Consider the following 18,450-nt stretch of genomic DNA (forward strand, 5'->3'; position numbering starts at 1 on the left):
AGAGAGAGAGAGAGAGAGGGGGGAATAAAAACGTAGGGGAGACTGGCGTACATACATAGTCTGTTTGTTTAATTACGGGTAGATGTGATGTTGTAAGTTGTGAATAAATGTCAATAGCTCATGATAATTACAATGCCCCTTTCAAACATTTTTTTCCATCTCTGTGGGTTCACTACGGCAGTATATAGTGTATTCCGTTAATAAGGTTTGTGATAAACAAGGAAAAATTTGAGACAACGTCCAAAGGATAATAGACAGAAATCTGATCAAGGCGAATCCACCCTTTTCCACGTGCTCGCACCACATGTGTAAATGGTGCGATATGTGGCATGGGAGACCTGTTCGTAAAAAGTGATTCGCGGTTTATTGCTCGCGTAGCCAGTGATGACTTTTAATCCATGTGCCCAGTGAAGGGTGTTTTCGAAGGTGTAACGCCCTTCTGGCTGTCAAGTTCCTAACATGGTGAAGGTACGGGAGCCCACAAATGAAGAAAGAAAAGAAATTGTTTCTCTGAGGGGGGATAGTAGGCCTATAAATGTCCCCCAGATAGCCGCCAGATATGGTGGATCTAAACAGACTGTATAAAACGTTTGCAGCAAGGTGGAGGACACTGGTGATGCCCATAAGTCACTATGAAGTGGCCGCCCGAAGAAGACCAGTGCCAAAGACAACAGGGCCCGTATTCCAAGATGTTCCTTAAAATAGGGCTAAGGTCAACTTTTATAAAGGCTTCCTTTGATGAGGTGTTCCTTGGTAAAGGAAGGCCTAACGAAATGGTATTCTAAGATCACACTTTAGCCTCTCCTTTGATAGAAAATTACTTTGACAAAAGTCAGCCTTTAGGCAAGGGACACTGACATAAAGGAGCTCCTCATTGGTTAGAGTAGGCCTTTGTGACACCCTCCTCGTTAAAAATGCCTCAGTAATGCTGGGTCAACTGATCAACTTCAGTCATGCAACAGCGCATATGGACATTATCACTGCATGTGGATTTTTTGATCCAAGCCAAATTTAGTGAATAAAGCAAGTATGGCAAGAAGAGAAAAGAATAGTTTGGAGGATGAGAAAACCAAAGTCGTAGACCCTTTTCTGATATCGAAAAAGCAGCTACTGATGCAACTAGTCAACAGAGAAAAGCCTATCCTCGATCAAACCCCTGTTTGTTTGTCTGTCTTTTTGTTACCTCCACCAAGGAGGTTATGTTTTCATCCCTGTTTGTTTGTCTGTCTGACTGTCTGTCTGTCTGTCTGTCTGCCTGTCTGTCTGTTTGTTTGTTTGTTTGTCATCAACATAACTCAAAAAGTAACGGGCCGATTTTGATGAAATTTTCAGGGTAGGTCAGAAATGGGTTATATTTGAAGTGATTAGTTTTTGGTGGTGATCAAGATCAATAATCAATCAATTATCATTAATAAAAAAAACTCAAAAAATTATGGACCAATTTTTTTGAAATTTTCAGAAACTGTCGCAAGTGGGCCAAGGAACAGATTATTCGTTTTTGGTGGGGATCTGGATCAATAATCAATCAAAAATCAAAAACCAAAAAACTAAATCATTATGGAATGAAAATTGGGTGGAGATTTCGCTCTCGGAGTGCTTATCTAGTTGAATTTAATGATTTTGAATTTAAGTAGGCATGTTGGCTTATATAGTCCTCCGTGGAGCTGATTTTCACAACAGAAATGTACACGACGGCTGCTTAAGGAAGACTAAAAGTAACTCCAGACCAACCTTACATTTTAAGGAATCCTCAGCCGAAAATAAAGGAAATTTTTAAGCAAAGGCAGATTCTAGAAATGACCGATTCCTTTGCTAAGGATGATTGTTAGGTGATTCCTTTCAAGTGAGATAAAGAAAGGTCTTGGAATACAAATGTTGTATAAGGTCGACTTTAAGTCTCCCTTAACACTAAAGGGAGATTCTGGAATACGGGCCCAGGTCTTTTTATGCTGTCAAGGCTTAGGTATGTGAACCGTGCAGCGACTTAGCTTTGCATGGGCCACGTAGTTGCAGGTTAAGGTTAGCGAAATAACTGTTCAAAGAAAGCTCCATGTTTCAAGAATTCACACCAGGTTTTCCATGAAGATTTTTTTTTTAGCATCCCATGTCACTTCTCTTTGTTTGTTTACCAAGCTGATAAATGTTTTTCTTCTGGTAAAACCTGGTGTGAATTCTTGAAACATGGAGCTTTCTTTGAACAGTTATTTCGCTAACCTTAACCTGCAACTACGTGGCCAATCCAAATATAATCCAAAATGTCTGGGCCAACGTAACCCCCAGTTAATAACTGAACCTTTAGAAGTCTGTGTCCAGAAAGACGGTGGCCATATTGAGATCACGTGGCTATCCTGACATAATAACGTGTAATGTAAGGACAAAGCATTGGTCTGTAAACCTTTAGTAATATATATATATATATATATATATATATATATATATATATATATATATATTTACTTGACGTAACAAGTTTTCAATAAATTACTAATTAAAAAAAACAACAAACAACCCCAGCTGTTGTGTACCTTCAAGCAAAATGGTGCAATATACTTTTGTCACACCTCTGTACATAAAATCATGACTGACATTAGTTTATATACAGCATGAACTCTGTTTCAAAAATTAATGCTTTTAAACACATTGTATTCCATTTCCTTAACTATGAGCCAAACTAACCCCGCAGTCACCATATAAGAAAGATCATTAACTAACAGAACGATATGTTAAAATAATAACGTGAAAATCGGACTAAGAAACATGCGGCGTAGGCACCGTCCACCTGCCATCAAGCTTATTTTTAGCACGCCACACAGATTTAGTGCCAAGGGCAGATATCCTCTTCATCTGTCAGTTGCGCAAAACACTCTCTGCAACTCACAGTGTGTTGAGTAGAGTTGTGATATTAATTATCACACTTATATCTCTTTTAGGATTATAACAAATTTTTGATATTACCAGTATACATGTACATGTATCACTCAACTGCAAGTTGACGTTGACGTTCTTCAAGATTATTATGTACAGGTTCACCGAAACGATTTCTCGACATTTACTAGTATATGTGATTTTGATTTTATAAGTAGGGTATTGTTTTTTAAAAAATTGTTGCCTATGATGGTGGAACTTGTAAATTTCACTCGTAACAGTAAAAATGAAAATTTACATCTCGAAAGCAAGTTCATAAATCACCATTTTATCAACAGTTTTGGAAACAATGTAGGATAGTGATTAAGGTAGATTGTTGGGATTTCCAGGAAAATTAATTTTTGTTGGCTCGTATATAAAGGCCTCACATACATTGTACAAGGCCCTATGCCTTTTAACTTCGTGAATCTAAACAGGTTTATACAGGCATTATAAACGGATTAGGCGTTTACTAACACTACCCGGAGATCTTTTAGTACTAACGCCCACATTAATCACCAAACCCACGAATTAACCAACACACCGTACAATAATTTAGCACCAACAGAGCGATACCTAGCACTAACATTCATCCGCAGTGGTAGTGCTGGTTAATTTGAGGGTTTGGTGGTTAATATGGGTGTTGGTGCTAAAAGATCTGCGAGTAGTGTTAGTAAACTTCTAATCCGTTTATAAGGCCTGTTATGCTAAAAGTGATTATCCAATGCACACTACACACGTGTAGTCACCTACTAGTCAAGACATGGCACGCTACCGTAATGGCCAACGGGCATAGCTGCAGCTGTGGTTTGACTCCCACTATTTTGATAATATTGATATTAAGTTCTGTTATTCTTTTGAATGCATGTAGAGTATGAGGTAGGGTCTACATGTACTAGCACGCGTATGTTCTCTTGCAACTGTGAATGACATTGTGGGATGATAAGACGGTATAGAAACAAGGAGACGATCACAGCTAGACCTTTTTATTTAACATTGTGTAAAAAAATAATACCGCCAATATAAATATTCTTTCATTTTGGTGACTGTATATCCACAGACAGGCATGGATTGTTATTGGCTTGACTTGGCAGGTATCTTTGATAGCCTACTATTCGATTGACAAGTGCGTGGGGGAGACGCATAGTTTACTATCACGCAGGCTAGGCGAGCTCCGTTGCCGAGAAAATGCATTGAATTCCTAGATTTGATGGTTTATGGAACAATAACAAAACACAAAAAGCTGCAAAAACACTGAAAAGTGTTTGGTTGAATGGACGCGCCTGAGTGTGTAGAGTGGTTGGGAGGGAGGGAGGGGAGGGAGGGGAGAGAGGTTCCAAATATTCTATCGCAAATTGCTTTTTATTTCCAATGTAGATTGATTTAAAACAATTTTGATACATGAGCCTTAATTTTCTAGTCTACTTAAATTATATTTGGTATTTCTTGGAACATCAGACCAACGGATCGACCTACCCAGCAGGCATAGTGACGTAGGATCAATGTTGAAAACAGGTTGATACGTTGAATTGCCGTTAATCTACCTAAATTCAACGTAAAATCAACGTTGATCCAGCCACGTCAAAACACTGCCATAATATGACGCGTACGTTGATTCAACGTTGTATTTTGGTCATTGACACAACCTTGCAGACATGGATTGTAATTTAAAATATTAATTATTGAAAACGTGATACTTTGTTTATCAATAGGCCTACTGTAACTAACTTTATCAAAATAATAAAAATGTGTTTTAAAGTAAAAGTGACAGTTGTTTTGTGTCTTTAGTGAATTTTCTTAACTTGTTATTCAGAAATACATTCCAATAAACTTCCTTGCAAGGTCAGCTAACACTAGGATGAATAAGTCGCTGTAAATGTGATGGAGTGAAGTTAATAAAGTTGACAGTTCTCGGTACCCTGTTATAGATAGATAGGTAGAGGTAGATAACCGCTCCTTGGCGTGGGGTTCGGGGCCGCTGAAGGGCCGCGGAAATTTTCGGTATCTTAGAAGGTGAACGGTGTCATTTGGTGCGGTGTAGAACTATGGTTCAGCTGTTAAAATTCTAATTTCAAGTTTTTTTTCAGAAATTGAAAGGGAGGTGGCGGGTCAGGGCCCCTCTGGCACCCCCTTAAATCCACCACTGTTGCACTATTGTCATACATATGTAGGCTACTGGTGGAAAGAGTCTCTTGCAAGTGTTTTTATTTGGAATCCGAAGAGAAATCGGTAACGCGTAGGGGCCTATTATTACGCCTTTCTTTTTCTTTCTCTCTTCAACGTTGGAGTCTCGTTATCACTATCAAATTAATGTAACAAAGGTATATATTCAAATTTTAGAACGAGTCTAGGGAAATGTGAATTTTGAGATACAGGAGAAATACCTTCTAAAGGAGAGTAATATTGTATAATAAGCATTCGGTCGATTCAATTCTTATTTAGTACGTGTGTTTATGCTACATCTTAATATTTAATTATATTACCATGTTTGGATTAACACATGTTTATGATGTAAGCGACTACATACAGATTTCAATATGGCGCTGTCCATGCCACGTCGGAGAGATAAGGTACGGCAATATTTCTAAATACCTCATTCTCATAATGGTGAAAGAAAGGGCATTTGAATAGACATAGTACATTGAACACAATACCGTGCTTAGTTCACTAACCTCATTCTCTGATAATTAGGTATTGTAAAAAGAGTCTGTCAGCTTCATTATTTTGCTAAGTTTGCTTCAGTCGTCGGCCTTACACGTAAGCAATACATGCTACGCAGCATTTTAAAGCCGAAATCATTAGACAGCTTTTTCGTTGTGCATGCAAATCAAACGATTAATGTCTGAATACGAATACAGTACAAAAGTAAACATTTTTGACAATGCGAAACGATGTCACTTAATCACACAACCAGATTCTTAGCCTGCAGATCTGCTACACCTTTAAACTGGGCATGAAATTTTGTCTAAAAGTATACTTTTAGGTGTCAAGGATAACCTGCCCGTCTGCTTTGAAATTGAAATTTGAGAACAAGCTCAAAATGCAGTGTCTTATAAAAATATCTTGGCCTTATCATCTCTGATGACTAAAAGAGGAGTCGGCGACAATTGTAGGGTTGTAGAGTAAAGGCTGAGAAAAAATGCTTTGGGGGAAGGGCTCTGCTGTTGAATTGTTGAAGGCTTGCATTACAGTACCAGTATATGCAAACAGATCAATTGTACTGCCTTTGGTACTCATCTAAACGCTGACTAAAACGTTAGACTCTCCCGTTGGACTTGGAAAAATGTAATGACAAAAAGTTCTGCTTTTCCCCACAAAAATCTGTGTGTGTGTGTGTGTGTGTGTGTGTGTGTGTGTGTGTGTGTGTTTGTATGGGGGTGACATAATTCAACAAATATAGCTATAAAAACTATTAGATCCATAAACTATAGCTTCAAGTCCACTATCTGCCATTATCTGACATAGTGGGGTTACAGTTAAGTGCTACAACAAGATTACATTATGTTGTATAAGTTGGTAGCCTGCCTACTGGTAGTTGCTTTGCCTGTCTTAGGCTTCTAACCCCCCCCCCCCCCCCCCCTTAAAAAAAAAGTGCAATTATTTTAATGACTGTAACTATGCATTAAGTGCATGTGATTTTGGTCATGCTGGAAACACATTTTGCATGTTTTTATATAAGGAACATTTTTGCATATATATATATTTTTATTTTTCCTGTTTTTCTTATTTCTAGGTTTGAGTCAACATAATCCAGTTGCTTTACCAAATCTGAATACGATTATTTAAACCAGTCTTCTGCAAAAGTAAAAACATGGCACAGAGGTGAACTCTAACTCTCAGCCTGTGTAAATAATTTCCACCAGCTTGTACAAAGAAGGAGAGAAGAATTCCTGTAAAATTGCATCTGACCAATTTGAATATTAGTGGAAAGCTCCTATTATACTATCAGATAAACCACAAAATGTTTTGGAAAACATCCAGCACAGTAGCACTGTGCTCTGCAGCAAACTTTATCAATGCAGCAGACAGGGTCATTATGCCTATTGCCATCATACAAATGACCGATGAATTCAAGTGGGATCTCCATGGTCAGGGATGGGTTCTAAGCTCCTTTGCAATAGGTTACATGAGTAGTCAGGTATGGATTTTCTTTTCTTTTTTTTTATAATTTATCAATTTTCATTCACAGATACATTTAAGTTTGACTGTGACTTAACCTTACTTTTTATATATGAACACTATGTGCATTTGTTAAGTATTATTTTATTTAATATTTGTACAATACACAAGATAGTCTAGAGTCCAGTTTACATATATTGTAAGAATTTTTGATTACTTTTGTTGCATGTAAATGTTGTTTATGTTATTTATAAGTATTTTTTTTTTGTAATAGGTGATAGGAGGTAGTGCAGCTAAGAAATATGGTGGCAAATACATGCTTGCACTAGCTGTGTTCATGTGGTCCCTGTCAACACTTCTCACACCACTTTTTGCTCACTCTTTTTATGCCCTTTTTCTGTCTAGAGTTGTATTGGGCATAGGAGAAGGAATAGGTAAGTATTGTACAGACAAAGTTGAGAGAAGTGTACAAGTGCTGTGTGTTCAGCTTTAAATGTAGGATTGTCAGGTGTCTGCTTAGGATGTGCAACATTTCATCTAAATGTTGGACTTTCCTCTTTAATAATTACTTTGAAAAAAGTTGTACTCATGGCACTATACTTCTGTAAACCCTGCTTTACAAAAGGTTAGAAATTTCAATGTACAGTAGTCATTTCATAAGTTGTCACTTGAAACAGCTCAGTGATTGGGAAGGTTCAAACCACCCATGGGACAATGGCCCCTCCTGGGTCACCCTTAATGGGCCATTTTGCATATCAATGGGCCATTGCTTGACATTTATGGGCCATTTTTAAACATGACAAATATATTTGAAATATCTGTATCAATATTTTTGGGAATAATATGATAAGGTTTTGCAGTTAAACTTTGTTAATATATTTATTTAGTTAAAACTTTTATTTGTCTTTTTCAATAAAACCATTACAATGCCTTCTTTACTGAACTTATTTGAAGACTAAATGAAAAAACAAAATGATCAGAAAACATGTAATACTCATTAGTAATTGGTTTTTATTTGATGAAACCATCAACAAGAGGTAAAGAATCTAGATCTCTGAAAACCTTGTTTACCCAAAACTGAGAAAATGTAAATGAAATTGTCCTCACATACTGTCTAGTACTTATTAATCAGTCTTACTGAAAAGAGATTTCATTACTAAATGAAGTAATCTCTTTTTCCTGCGCCACACATTCAGTGCATCCTCATAACTTATCTTACTCCCAAGAATCTTAACTCTTACACTGTTCGCAGAACATTTTCGTTTGGGTGCTGTCGTACTGGAGCTAGGGCCATAGTTGAAACCATCGGGGTTGGAAACCTCGTGCGACCTGAGAGTGAGAGGTGCTAGCACTAGCAGTAACACTACTGTCAGTGTCACTACTACTCGTCGTAGTGCAAGGAGCGCTGCTCTCAGAAGTTGGTACATTTTCTTCCCCCATCTCCTTTGAGACTTCTTCCTGAACGTTGGACGGACCCTTAGATGAAGCGGTTGAAGTAAATAAACTAACTAATGTAGGCTGGTCTGGCGAGATTTTAAAAATCTTTTTCGGCAGCATTTTTCTTTTCACTTCATCAAAGTGCTGCTTGAAAAAATCCCATGTGCTTTCAGAACGAAAAGCAAAGTTACTTCTAATTGGATAAACATGACCTATAAACTGATTGGCCAATAAGATATCAGCTTTTATTTCATTAGCATATCTATTGGGACGATGAGCTCATTGCTCTCGGCACAGGCAAACTTCGGCGATTGCGTTCGATAGCTTCCGAATTCGTTCCTGAGACGTCTTCAGGTATGAGAGGAAAATTACGCTAATCAGTTGATGAATATTTTATTGACGAGTAGACTCTTTTTAAAAACGCCAGGTATAACAAAATCACGCGCCCTTATGACGCTCAAACAGGGCTTTTTATGCGTCCAGTTGCGATTCTATGCGCGTATGGCGCAATGGCGCGTTCCTTCCCAATCACTGCAACTGGTTGGAAATGCTAATCAAACTTATCAATTTTATATTGACTAATAGTTGGTCTTTGCCACAATGAAAATATTCAAAACAGGAGTAGATCATCATCAGTTTTAATTAAATTTGTGTTTTAGGTCTCCCTACAGTTTTCCATATATTTGCTCACACCATCCATCAAGATGAAAGGTCACGGGCATTTGGTTATCTTGTAGCACTTGGTTCTATAGGACAAACAATAGCAGCAATAGTAAGTTACACTGGACTTTGCATTTAAGGTACAGTCTTAATGGAAAAATTGCAACAGAATTAAGAAGTAATTTTTGTTTTACTGTCCTTTGTTATGCAATGTGATCATGATAATGTTTAATAATCAGAAATTTGTAAGACTACAGAAGTGATATCAACTTTAGCTTCAAGTTGATAGAAAAATACAGCACAGGAAATGAACACTGCATATTTCAGGTTTATTAAATTTTCTTTATGTCTGTTTCTAGGTATGTCCACATTTGCCCTGGAGATACATGTTTTACTTGTTTGGCTCATTAGGCTTTGTATGGGTTGCACTATGGTTAGTTCTTTATAAGGAAATGAGGGGACCAGATGAAGAGGAATTTGTGGACCCACCTAAGGTAGTACATTTAGATTGTGCCATCTTTGAAATATTTTCCTTTTTTAAATAAGATTTATTGGGTGTTATTTATGGTATGATAAAGTTGGAATGAAGGCACGAACCAGATTTTGAGTAGATGCAAATTATACATGTGCACTGAGTTAGCAGCTATGTTACTGTTAATTTGTCTAAAATTTGTGTTGCTTACAAGTGAAAATTTTGTCATTCAGAAATAATTACAACTTAAGTAATGGTGCGAAGAAGTCTGTTGTTTCCTTGCCTTTAGCTTGTTGAATCAACAACATAATTTTATATCTTTATTTTTCAACAGGTGACAAGTTCCAATGTTATGTGGACGGAATTTATTAGCCATTGGCCTCTTTGGTCACTGTATATAGCTCACTTTAGCATGAATTGGGCAAATTATATTATAATGCAGTGGTTGCCTACATATATGACACGGACGTTGGGAGCAGCTAGTAGTGACATAATGTATACTGCAGTGCCATATATAATGAATTCCATAGTTGGGGTTGGTAAGTGGCATTAAAAGTGCAAGTAAGGATAATTTTAAAAATTTCTCTTGGGAATTTTCAGAATTGTGAAATCTGTTATATAAATAATTTTAATACTTTTTTTAGTCCAATGTAGAAAAAAATTGATTCCTAAATAGTTAAAAATTTTGAACATAAATTGTGCTTTATAATAATACAACAGCACAGTATTTATTGTACCACCAGAATGGTGCTGGCGGTACACATGGTTTTGTCTGACGGCTCCACTGCCATATCACCATTACTGCTTTTCCTCCTAGACTACAAGAGCCTGTGTACCCATCTCTTGTATGTAGATCACGTATAATATCAACTCTTTCCATGGAAATTTTGGGCTTTGTTGGTGCACTGGTCCAAAATTTGCAAAATTTAATGCTTAATATCTCCCAAACTGAAGGAATTATGGGAAAAGTTACTACAGATGGATGACCAAAACTCATGTGGATATTTCAAGTATGTCCTTGGGTTTGACCTTTCACCTTTATTTCAAGGTCAAACGGGCCAAAATTTTCTAAAAAATGTTGTTTTTTTTTGCAAAAAAAAAAAAAATTATATATATATATATATATATATTTTTTTTTTGTGCCAATTTTCAAAAACTACCCAGACCTAACCTATAATATTATGGGCAGGTGTTACACTTAGGGTCATCTTTCATTTTCTTGTTTTTGGGGTCAATTGGTGCATTATCACGGGAGAAGCAAATTTTCCGTCCCTAATAATCCCAAAACTGGCAGAGATATGTCCGTAGTTACTTGAAAAGGAACTCGTATACTGAAAATATTCCTGTGCCCTTGAATTTTACCTTTGGCCTACTTTTTACCATAAACTGAACTTTGCAAATTTTGCGACACTTAAATCTCCAAAACTGAATGGGAAGTCATATGTTAGCAATCCTCCTGTGACCTTGAATTTCACCTTTGACCTACTTTTCATCGTGAACTGCCTTTTGCAAATTTTCTGACCCATGTATCTCCAAAACTGGTAGAGGTATGCCCACTGTTGAACTTGAATAGTCAATGTTACTATGACCTTGGATTTGGCCTTTAACCTTCTTTTCGCCATGAACTGCTCTTTGCAAATTTAGAGATGTGCCCATAGTTATTACTGAACTTGATTAGGAATTGGTAATCTTACTGTGACCTTGAATTTGATCTTTGACCTAATTTTCACCATGAACCGAACTTTGCAAATGTCCAAGCTCTTATATTTATTATTGAACTAGGATGGGAAGTCCTATATTCACAATCTTACTTCAAGATTGGGTTTGACCACTTACTTTTTTCTACGATTTTGTTATAAATTGGTATTTTTCTAAAAAAAATTGAAAAATCTGGTTAACTGCATTTTGTAGAGCTTGTCAAGCACAACACTAGAGGCTGTGTCCTTTTTTTTGGTTTTATTTTGTTGTTGCTTTCCACACAAATGCACTTATCCCCACTAGTGGTACAATGCCCATAGGCAGTATCACCTTTCTGACTCTCTAGTTTTTTTAAATTTTACATTTAAAAGTCTACAAATACAAATATCATGATAAAATCACCATACAATTATTATTTTGCCACCAGCTTAAAGCTGGAGGTTCTTCAGATTTCCCCTGCAAAGTCTGCTCTACAAATGTGTTTCTTGTAATTCATTAATTTTGCATTTAGATATGATTTAGGACAGAAAATTTTGCATCACTACCAGAAGTAGAAATGTAAAACATATTGACTCACCCAAGCTCAAGCTCTACACTGTACAGGCTTTCAGACGTTTATATCAAGTAGCAAAAACTATAGATAATGTTAAATTGGGCTCTTATAAATAAGTAATGATTAGCTAAATAGTATTTGGTGGTCATCATGCCCTAAATTCGGCATAAGGTTAGAACCACACAGACTATTAACCCTCCACTCAAATTTATTATGTATGCAAAAGCTTATTTAAGATAAAGGGGAACATTGATGTTATGAAGTACTTGGATAAAATGGAATTTGATATTCCTTTTTATTTTTATCTCTTGATCCACAGGAGTGAAGCTTCAATTGATTTGCAACACAAAACCCAGCTTTGTATTGCTCCATTGCTCATCATGAATTTTTAATCTTTATATGAATTATTGTTATTGAAGTCGGTCACATCTGGGATATCCCTGGGGTCATTTTGTGTTGCAGTTACAGCTATTCATATTAATATCTCTTTGGTGCCTAGTTCAGTGGCTTTTATTTCTGATTCAGTTAAACACCAATATCACTGTAATAGGCATGAGCTTTTCCACTGAATTCAGTGAATTTTAAAGAGTTCTGAAGGTGTTGGTTCCACAATTTCTGTTCATATTAAAAAAAAAAAAAAAAACTCAGGCTCATGTCTGCTGTAGCCATGGTTTGTAATACTGATTTAATATTTAAAAAAATTTATTGAACTTTCTCTCGGCTTTTGAAATGATGTTACATAACATAACATTGCATTACATTATACTATATTACATTACATTACATTACATTACGATGCATTATATTTTAGTGGAATAAAGGCTATGCTGTTGCCTATAAGGGCCAGCTCACATGGCTCCATCTGGAATACTTCTAAACAAGTACAAATTATTATACTTTTTTCATGGGTTTTATTTAGAAAAACCAAGAAAATTATTTAAAGTTTAAGCTATTTTTTTATTTCTTTAGTTTTTCTTCTATTTGCTTTGCAGTTTATTTTATTTACTGTGAATACTGGTTCAATACATGCCTCAATGTGTTTGTAATTCTCTTTTAAAAATCTAAATGTAGCTGGTGATACATAACAAGGAGCAACCCATGCCCCTCTAATTTTTTTTTCGTGCTATGTTCTGTCATTTTTTAGCTGCAGGTCATTTTGCTGATTCTCTTATTGCCAAAAAATGGACCATATTATCAGTGCGGCGTCTGATGACTTGTTTAGGGCTATTGGGTCCAGGGTTATTCTTACTCCTCTTTAGTGCTGTATATAATGTGCCTTTGGCCATCATGTAAGTGTTTTATAAATACAGTTAGAAATGCATTTTTTTCTCAGTGACCTTCCAAGTCAGTAGATATCAAGATTAAGTGGTCTAGCAAAAGTAAAAAAATAAATAAATAAAACTATAGTATCACTTAATAGCTCTTTTGTAAAAAAATCAATCATTACCATACTGTCCTCTGAGATAATAATTTGATCCATCACTATCTGATTAAAATTGTACCCATTGGCTATAATTTCTACAATTATTGTTGCATGTCATTTGGCTTGAGTATTTTTTGATGTTTTGTAGCTATTGTGCATATACTATGCACCAAAGTCTGATACAGAAAGTGATAGCTGTATTTATTTTTGCCTTTTCAGATTTATCTCCATTTCTATGTCATTAAGTGCATGTAATTCATCAGGCCACTTAAGCAATCACGCAGAGGTGGCACCCAACCACGCAGGGATCACATTTGCTATATCTAATACTCTTGTAAGTATTTTATAGAGCAGAATTACCAGCACTCTATTTCAAATTGATATCACTCTTTTATTTCATTTTGCCATTTAGGGAACTGGGGTTTTAGAACCAATCTACCTGCATGTGAAACTCTCTTTATTTTGGAAAGGTAATATAGTTAGCTACATGTATCTGGTATTAGTAGTCCTTGGACATAGAAATGAAGGGACTAGAAATGCGAAGCAAGATCAAAGGATAATCGGCTTAACGCCACCCTGAGCTTCAGAGATAACTTGACACTTACCTCTTCACAATAGCCTATCTTCATCGTGTCAAGTTATCTCTGACGAAAATAGTTTGACCTAGTTTATATAAGCCAATCGAATCCAAGTTTCAAAATTTTTCACCAAAGTTTGGTGAAAACGCTGATTGGTTGACCGTCAATCGGTAATCCTCAGCTGATTCCGCAAGCTCCATACTAACAACAAAGTTATTGTCGAGTGCGGAGACATCCGAGTAGTTCCGAGTGCATAACCGTACACAAAGAAAGCATGGCGTCTCCTACAAGTGACTACGTAAAATAATGTGTTAAGTTATCTCTTGATAGCCACAGGCTACGGCAAGCCCCTGATATTCAGCCTTATCTTTGATTGGTCCGGATTTGAACAAAGCGCGCTTTGACTCGTTCGCGTTCATTGGCTAGATCGTTCAATGAGTCATTGAGTGCGGGATTTAAATTTGATTGGCGGGCGGCGGGAGCAATCGAATGTGGTCAGAGGTAACTTGACACGATGAAGATAGGCTATTGTGAAGAGGTAAGTGTCAAGTTATCTCTGAAGCTCAGGGTGCTTAACGCGAGCTCTTTGTGAAACCATGTGGGTTCAGATCACGTGACCTCCCATACAGGTAGCGAGCACATCGTGGTTGTCTATGACTTTTTGTGGCATTTGGACAGGTAGATGGCGATAATGTGAGGCTGTCAGCAATGCTGTATCATAGCAACCACAAGGGACTGTGAGAAATTGCGTTATCAGTGCAAAAGAACAATAAAAATTCACTGAGGCACAGTGCGCGAGACCTTGATAACAAGCTGTTCAGGCTATCAAAACAGCTTATCTGAGACAATGGGCGAATGTTTACCCGAATGCACATCTTCAAAGGAAGATGCCGCATTTCAAGTCCCTTCATTATTATGTCCAAGAGTAGTCTAAGCTTAGCCCAAGGACTCAAGACATTTGATAAAGTAAGTTCCTAGATATTACTTCAACTCATGATCAAAGTTTTGGACTATCTGTTATTCTTTTTGTACAACTTTGTAAGGTTAACTCTTGCAGTTTTCAATTAATTCCAACCAAACTTCATGCATGAAGACCACAACATGAATGTGCACCTGGGTAATCTTTTACTGATAAAAAAACAATCTTTCAAAGAATTCTAATGAGCAAGTGGAACTCAACAATTGCATTTGCATTTTCGTTCAGTCATCTCTTTATATATTTTTGTGTTAATTTCTCTAAAATCATACATGAAAACCTGAACATGTAGTTGTGCATCTGGATTTGAAACTCATGCCATAATATATATTATATAGAAGTTGCAGAACAGTGGAATTACTCCAAACAATTCAAAGTGAAATTGCAAAGAGGTAAAGGCAGATGTATTAGGTAAACAAGTTTGGGTATAACATAAATTTGAAAAGAGGATAGTACCTATTTATAAGTATGAAAGTGGATAAACATAACTGCACCCTGGCCAGTTCTGATAAATATTCTCCATGTCTGTAGATCTGTGGAAAAGGTCTGTCAGTCCATGCCCCATCCATGTAACTCATGAAAAAGTTAACTTTGGAAAGGAGTGGTTTCAACTTGTAACACAAACTTCTTATATTATGGGCCTCTTGAATGAGATGGTAAACGAGGAAATTACTTCCATTTTGCAAGAAGTGTTTGAGCAAAAAATCATGCTCTAGATCATAAAGAAGTTAAAGTTTGCATGACATTTTGTGAGTGTCCATAAAATTATTGCTACTTTTTTGTGATGAATGTTTATTTGTTGTGCAAGTTGTACAAGCTGTTGCTACATTACTGTTTATTTTCATGTTTGATAATTTTTGTTCCATCTCACTTAACATTGAAAAAGTTTAATTTATGACTTTTAGACCATGATTTATGGAGTGAACCTACAGGTGTTAATGTTAAACATTAAATTTTGTCATTATCTGAGCAATCACAACTCTCAGTCATCAGTTTTTCCTTTTGATTTATAAGGTTACTAATGAATTATTTCCAGGCAACAATCCCTGGCATTTTATGTGGACCTCTGACAGCAGAACTGGTAACACAGTCACATGGACGATGGTTCCCTGTCTTCATTTTGGCAGCACTCATCAACTTTGTAGGGGCAATCATTTACCAGAGTCAGAGTTCTTCAAGTCAAGTCATATGACCCTTTTTTAAACAATGGTTCACATTGTAAAGAAAAAAAAAAAACAGTATTTTAGCTATCCTTCCAAGAAGCACTCATTAAATGTGTGGGGCAATCATTTACCAGTTCTCTAATCAAATGATACATGTATAATGTTCATTATGAAAAGAGTCAACATGTTCTTTGGGGGCATTGCAGAGCTGTAACTTTGAATTTGCCACTTAATATACATGCTGTAAAATATTAATATACTGGCTTAAAGTAGAGTTCAAAGCGTTATGGTTACCCTAGATATATTGCAAGTAAATTTTATCAAGTAATATAGCACAGGCCTCACAACATACTTTCAGAATGCCAAAGACAAACGGAACTGCCTGATGTATTGAAAATATTGGACCACATATATTGATATGTTACATATTTACTTGAATATGATATCGTTGATACTAAGAAATCTACAATACAGAATTGGAAAGCACTGTATTGTGCAGTAAAGTTTCTAAATCACTATAATTACATGCATGTACTGAGTATGTATATAGAACAGTAATCTCAGCAAAAGGGATGAAAATGGTCACTTTTGAATCTGTGATTTTATGTATATGGGAGGTTTTTCATATAATTGAGGTGGTCAAGGCATAAAAGTATCAGTAAATTGTGCAAATGGAAGTTTATAATATTAGTGCATAAGAATTATTTCTGATATTTAACTTGCTCTGAACATTGTTGTGGCAAATGCTTTATCAGCACAGCACTTGTTTATTCTTTTTATTATTAAGTTTTGATGCACCATTGGTGTTATTGAAGTAAGGAATAATAATAAAATAGGTGGCTAATACATGGGGTTTATATTAGTACTTTTCTACTAATTAGATTGCTAAACCAAAATATATTTTGATGACATAGGCTGAATATTTTTATGAAAAGTGCTTGGTTTTAGGTCTGTACATTTCAGCATATTAAGCTGCAGGAGACTTGAACCAAATTAGAAAAAATTGTCTGCTCATATCAGCAATATGTAGTGTGCTGATCGTGTACAATGCTATTTGACTTTAAAGACATGGATTATCAATGTATCAAAATGGGCACAGTATAAAGTGACTGTATCCTTTTGAATGTGCCAGAGTTTTTATGTTTAATTAGCATTTTTGATAACCCATTTGTCACTATGGAGGCAGAAGAACATCTCTTATTTCAATGATAATTAGATTTTTAAGTGAAAAAATAAATGTTTCTTTTATATTACTTTTTGATCATGCTTTTCCCTTGCAGAAATGCCTACACACTTACATGATTAACTATATTTATGAAAAGTAATATCACAAACATGAAAGAAATCTAAAACATTCAGATTTTATTGATAAACATTTATGTTCTATGTATTTTCAGGAAGGTATGATGGATTTGTTCACATTCAGTTTAGCGTGCCTTGAAGGTATCGGTGTGGGTCTGTTAAAAAATCTTTCTTGGTGATACTATATGCCACAGTAGAGTGACTAAAATGCTGTCCTAGTAACTACTTGTTTAGTAGACTTTCTTATTTTATTACAAACTGTATGTAGCTTGGACATGTAGTTTATTTGTGTTGTTCTCAGAGGCAAAGAAAATCAATGACTGCTATTTTTTTAAAGAAAGAAGGAGTAAATTTGTATTTCAGATGAATTTGTATGTAACTAGACTGTGATGGTGTGTATATGATATTGTAGGTACAATCAGTGACTGGGCGTTTGTGGCAGAAATACTGGTTATGCTGAATTTATACACTTTTTCATGAATAATGTGATCATGAGTTTTGAACAAAAAATGTACCTATGGAATGTACATATCGAACATCAAATAGCGCATGTATACTTGTTTTGAATACCTGCTATTTTAAGGAGGGTACTTGTGGTGCTAAACAGCATTGGTGTTAAACTGTTGTACAGATTTTTGTATAAAACAGACCTTAAATGAAGAACATTTATTGTTGTTGATTGACAAATCAGCTGATTCCCATCTCTCCCAAACGAGGAAGTAAGCTCTATGTGTGTGAAAAAGAAACTTAGTTCTACTATTCTTTCTATTAAAGCCTTAAATCCTGTTAACTTATGACTGGGAAGTTGACTGATTAAAAACAAGTGATTCATTTTTTTTTATTTTTCCTTTCTATATCGAAATGAAAAGTTGAATCATACCTGTTGAAATTTATAAATAAACCTCGCTCTTTACGTATCAATCCCATATTGTGCTTATTATTCAAGGCCTTATACTAGGTCTAGTTCAGCGAAAATCTGGTAATATTCCACTTTCATTTTTTTATAATCAAAAATACAATCACAAACCCAAAATGCGATGCTTGGCTTGTGATGCCTATTATTTGCAAAATGTTAACTTGAAAGACATCGAAAGAAAAATATTTGCAGAAGAACCTTAAACGTTCAAATTATTCACTCGCCAGTTCAATGGTGCTACAAAAACGT

General features: G+C 35.8%; 1 protein-coding gene across 1 annotated transcript; it reads left to right on the forward strand.

Moving 5' to 3' along the window:
- The first annotated feature begins 5,295 nt into the window (after nt 1-5,295).
- On the forward strand, nt 5,296-18,206 carry LOC106159671 (uncharacterized). Its single transcript, XM_013536030.2, has 9 exons — nt 5,296-5,474; nt 6,638-7,042; nt 7,298-7,457; nt 9,120-9,232; nt 9,480-9,614; nt 9,927-10,131; nt 12,988-13,132; nt 13,486-13,600; nt 15,857-18,206. The coding sequence occupies exons 2-9, from the start codon at nt 6,866-6,868 to the stop codon at nt 16,010-16,012; spliced, it is 1,206 nt and encodes a 401-aa protein (XP_013391484.1). The 5' UTR covers nt 5,296-5,474; nt 6,638-6,865; the 3' UTR covers nt 16,013-18,206.
- The last annotated feature ends 244 nt before the right edge of the window (nt 18,207-18,450 follow it).

This window comes from Lingula anatina, chromosome 1, assembly GCF_051362555.1.
Source record: "Lingula anatina isolate TDL-2025a chromosome 1, LinAna3.0, whole genome shotgun sequence".
NCBI classification, from domain to species: Eukaryota; Metazoa; Brachiopoda; class Lingulata; order Lingulida; family Lingulidae; genus Lingula; species Lingula anatina.

Bases quoted from the DNA above. Each gene is read 5' to 3' on its own strand.
- LOC106159671 (XM_013536030.2), top strand. From the start codon at position 6,866: ATGTTTTGGAAAACATCCAGCACAGTAGCACTGTGCTCTGCAGCAAAC. The intron at 9,615-9,926 runs GTAGTACATTTA...ATTTTTCAACAG, and splicing joins AATTTGTGGACCCACCTAAG to GTGACAAGTTCCAATGTTAT. The intron at 10,132-12,987 runs GTAAGTGGCATT...GTCATTTTTTAG, and splicing joins GAATTCCATAGTTGGGGTTG to CTGCAGGTCATTTTGCTGAT.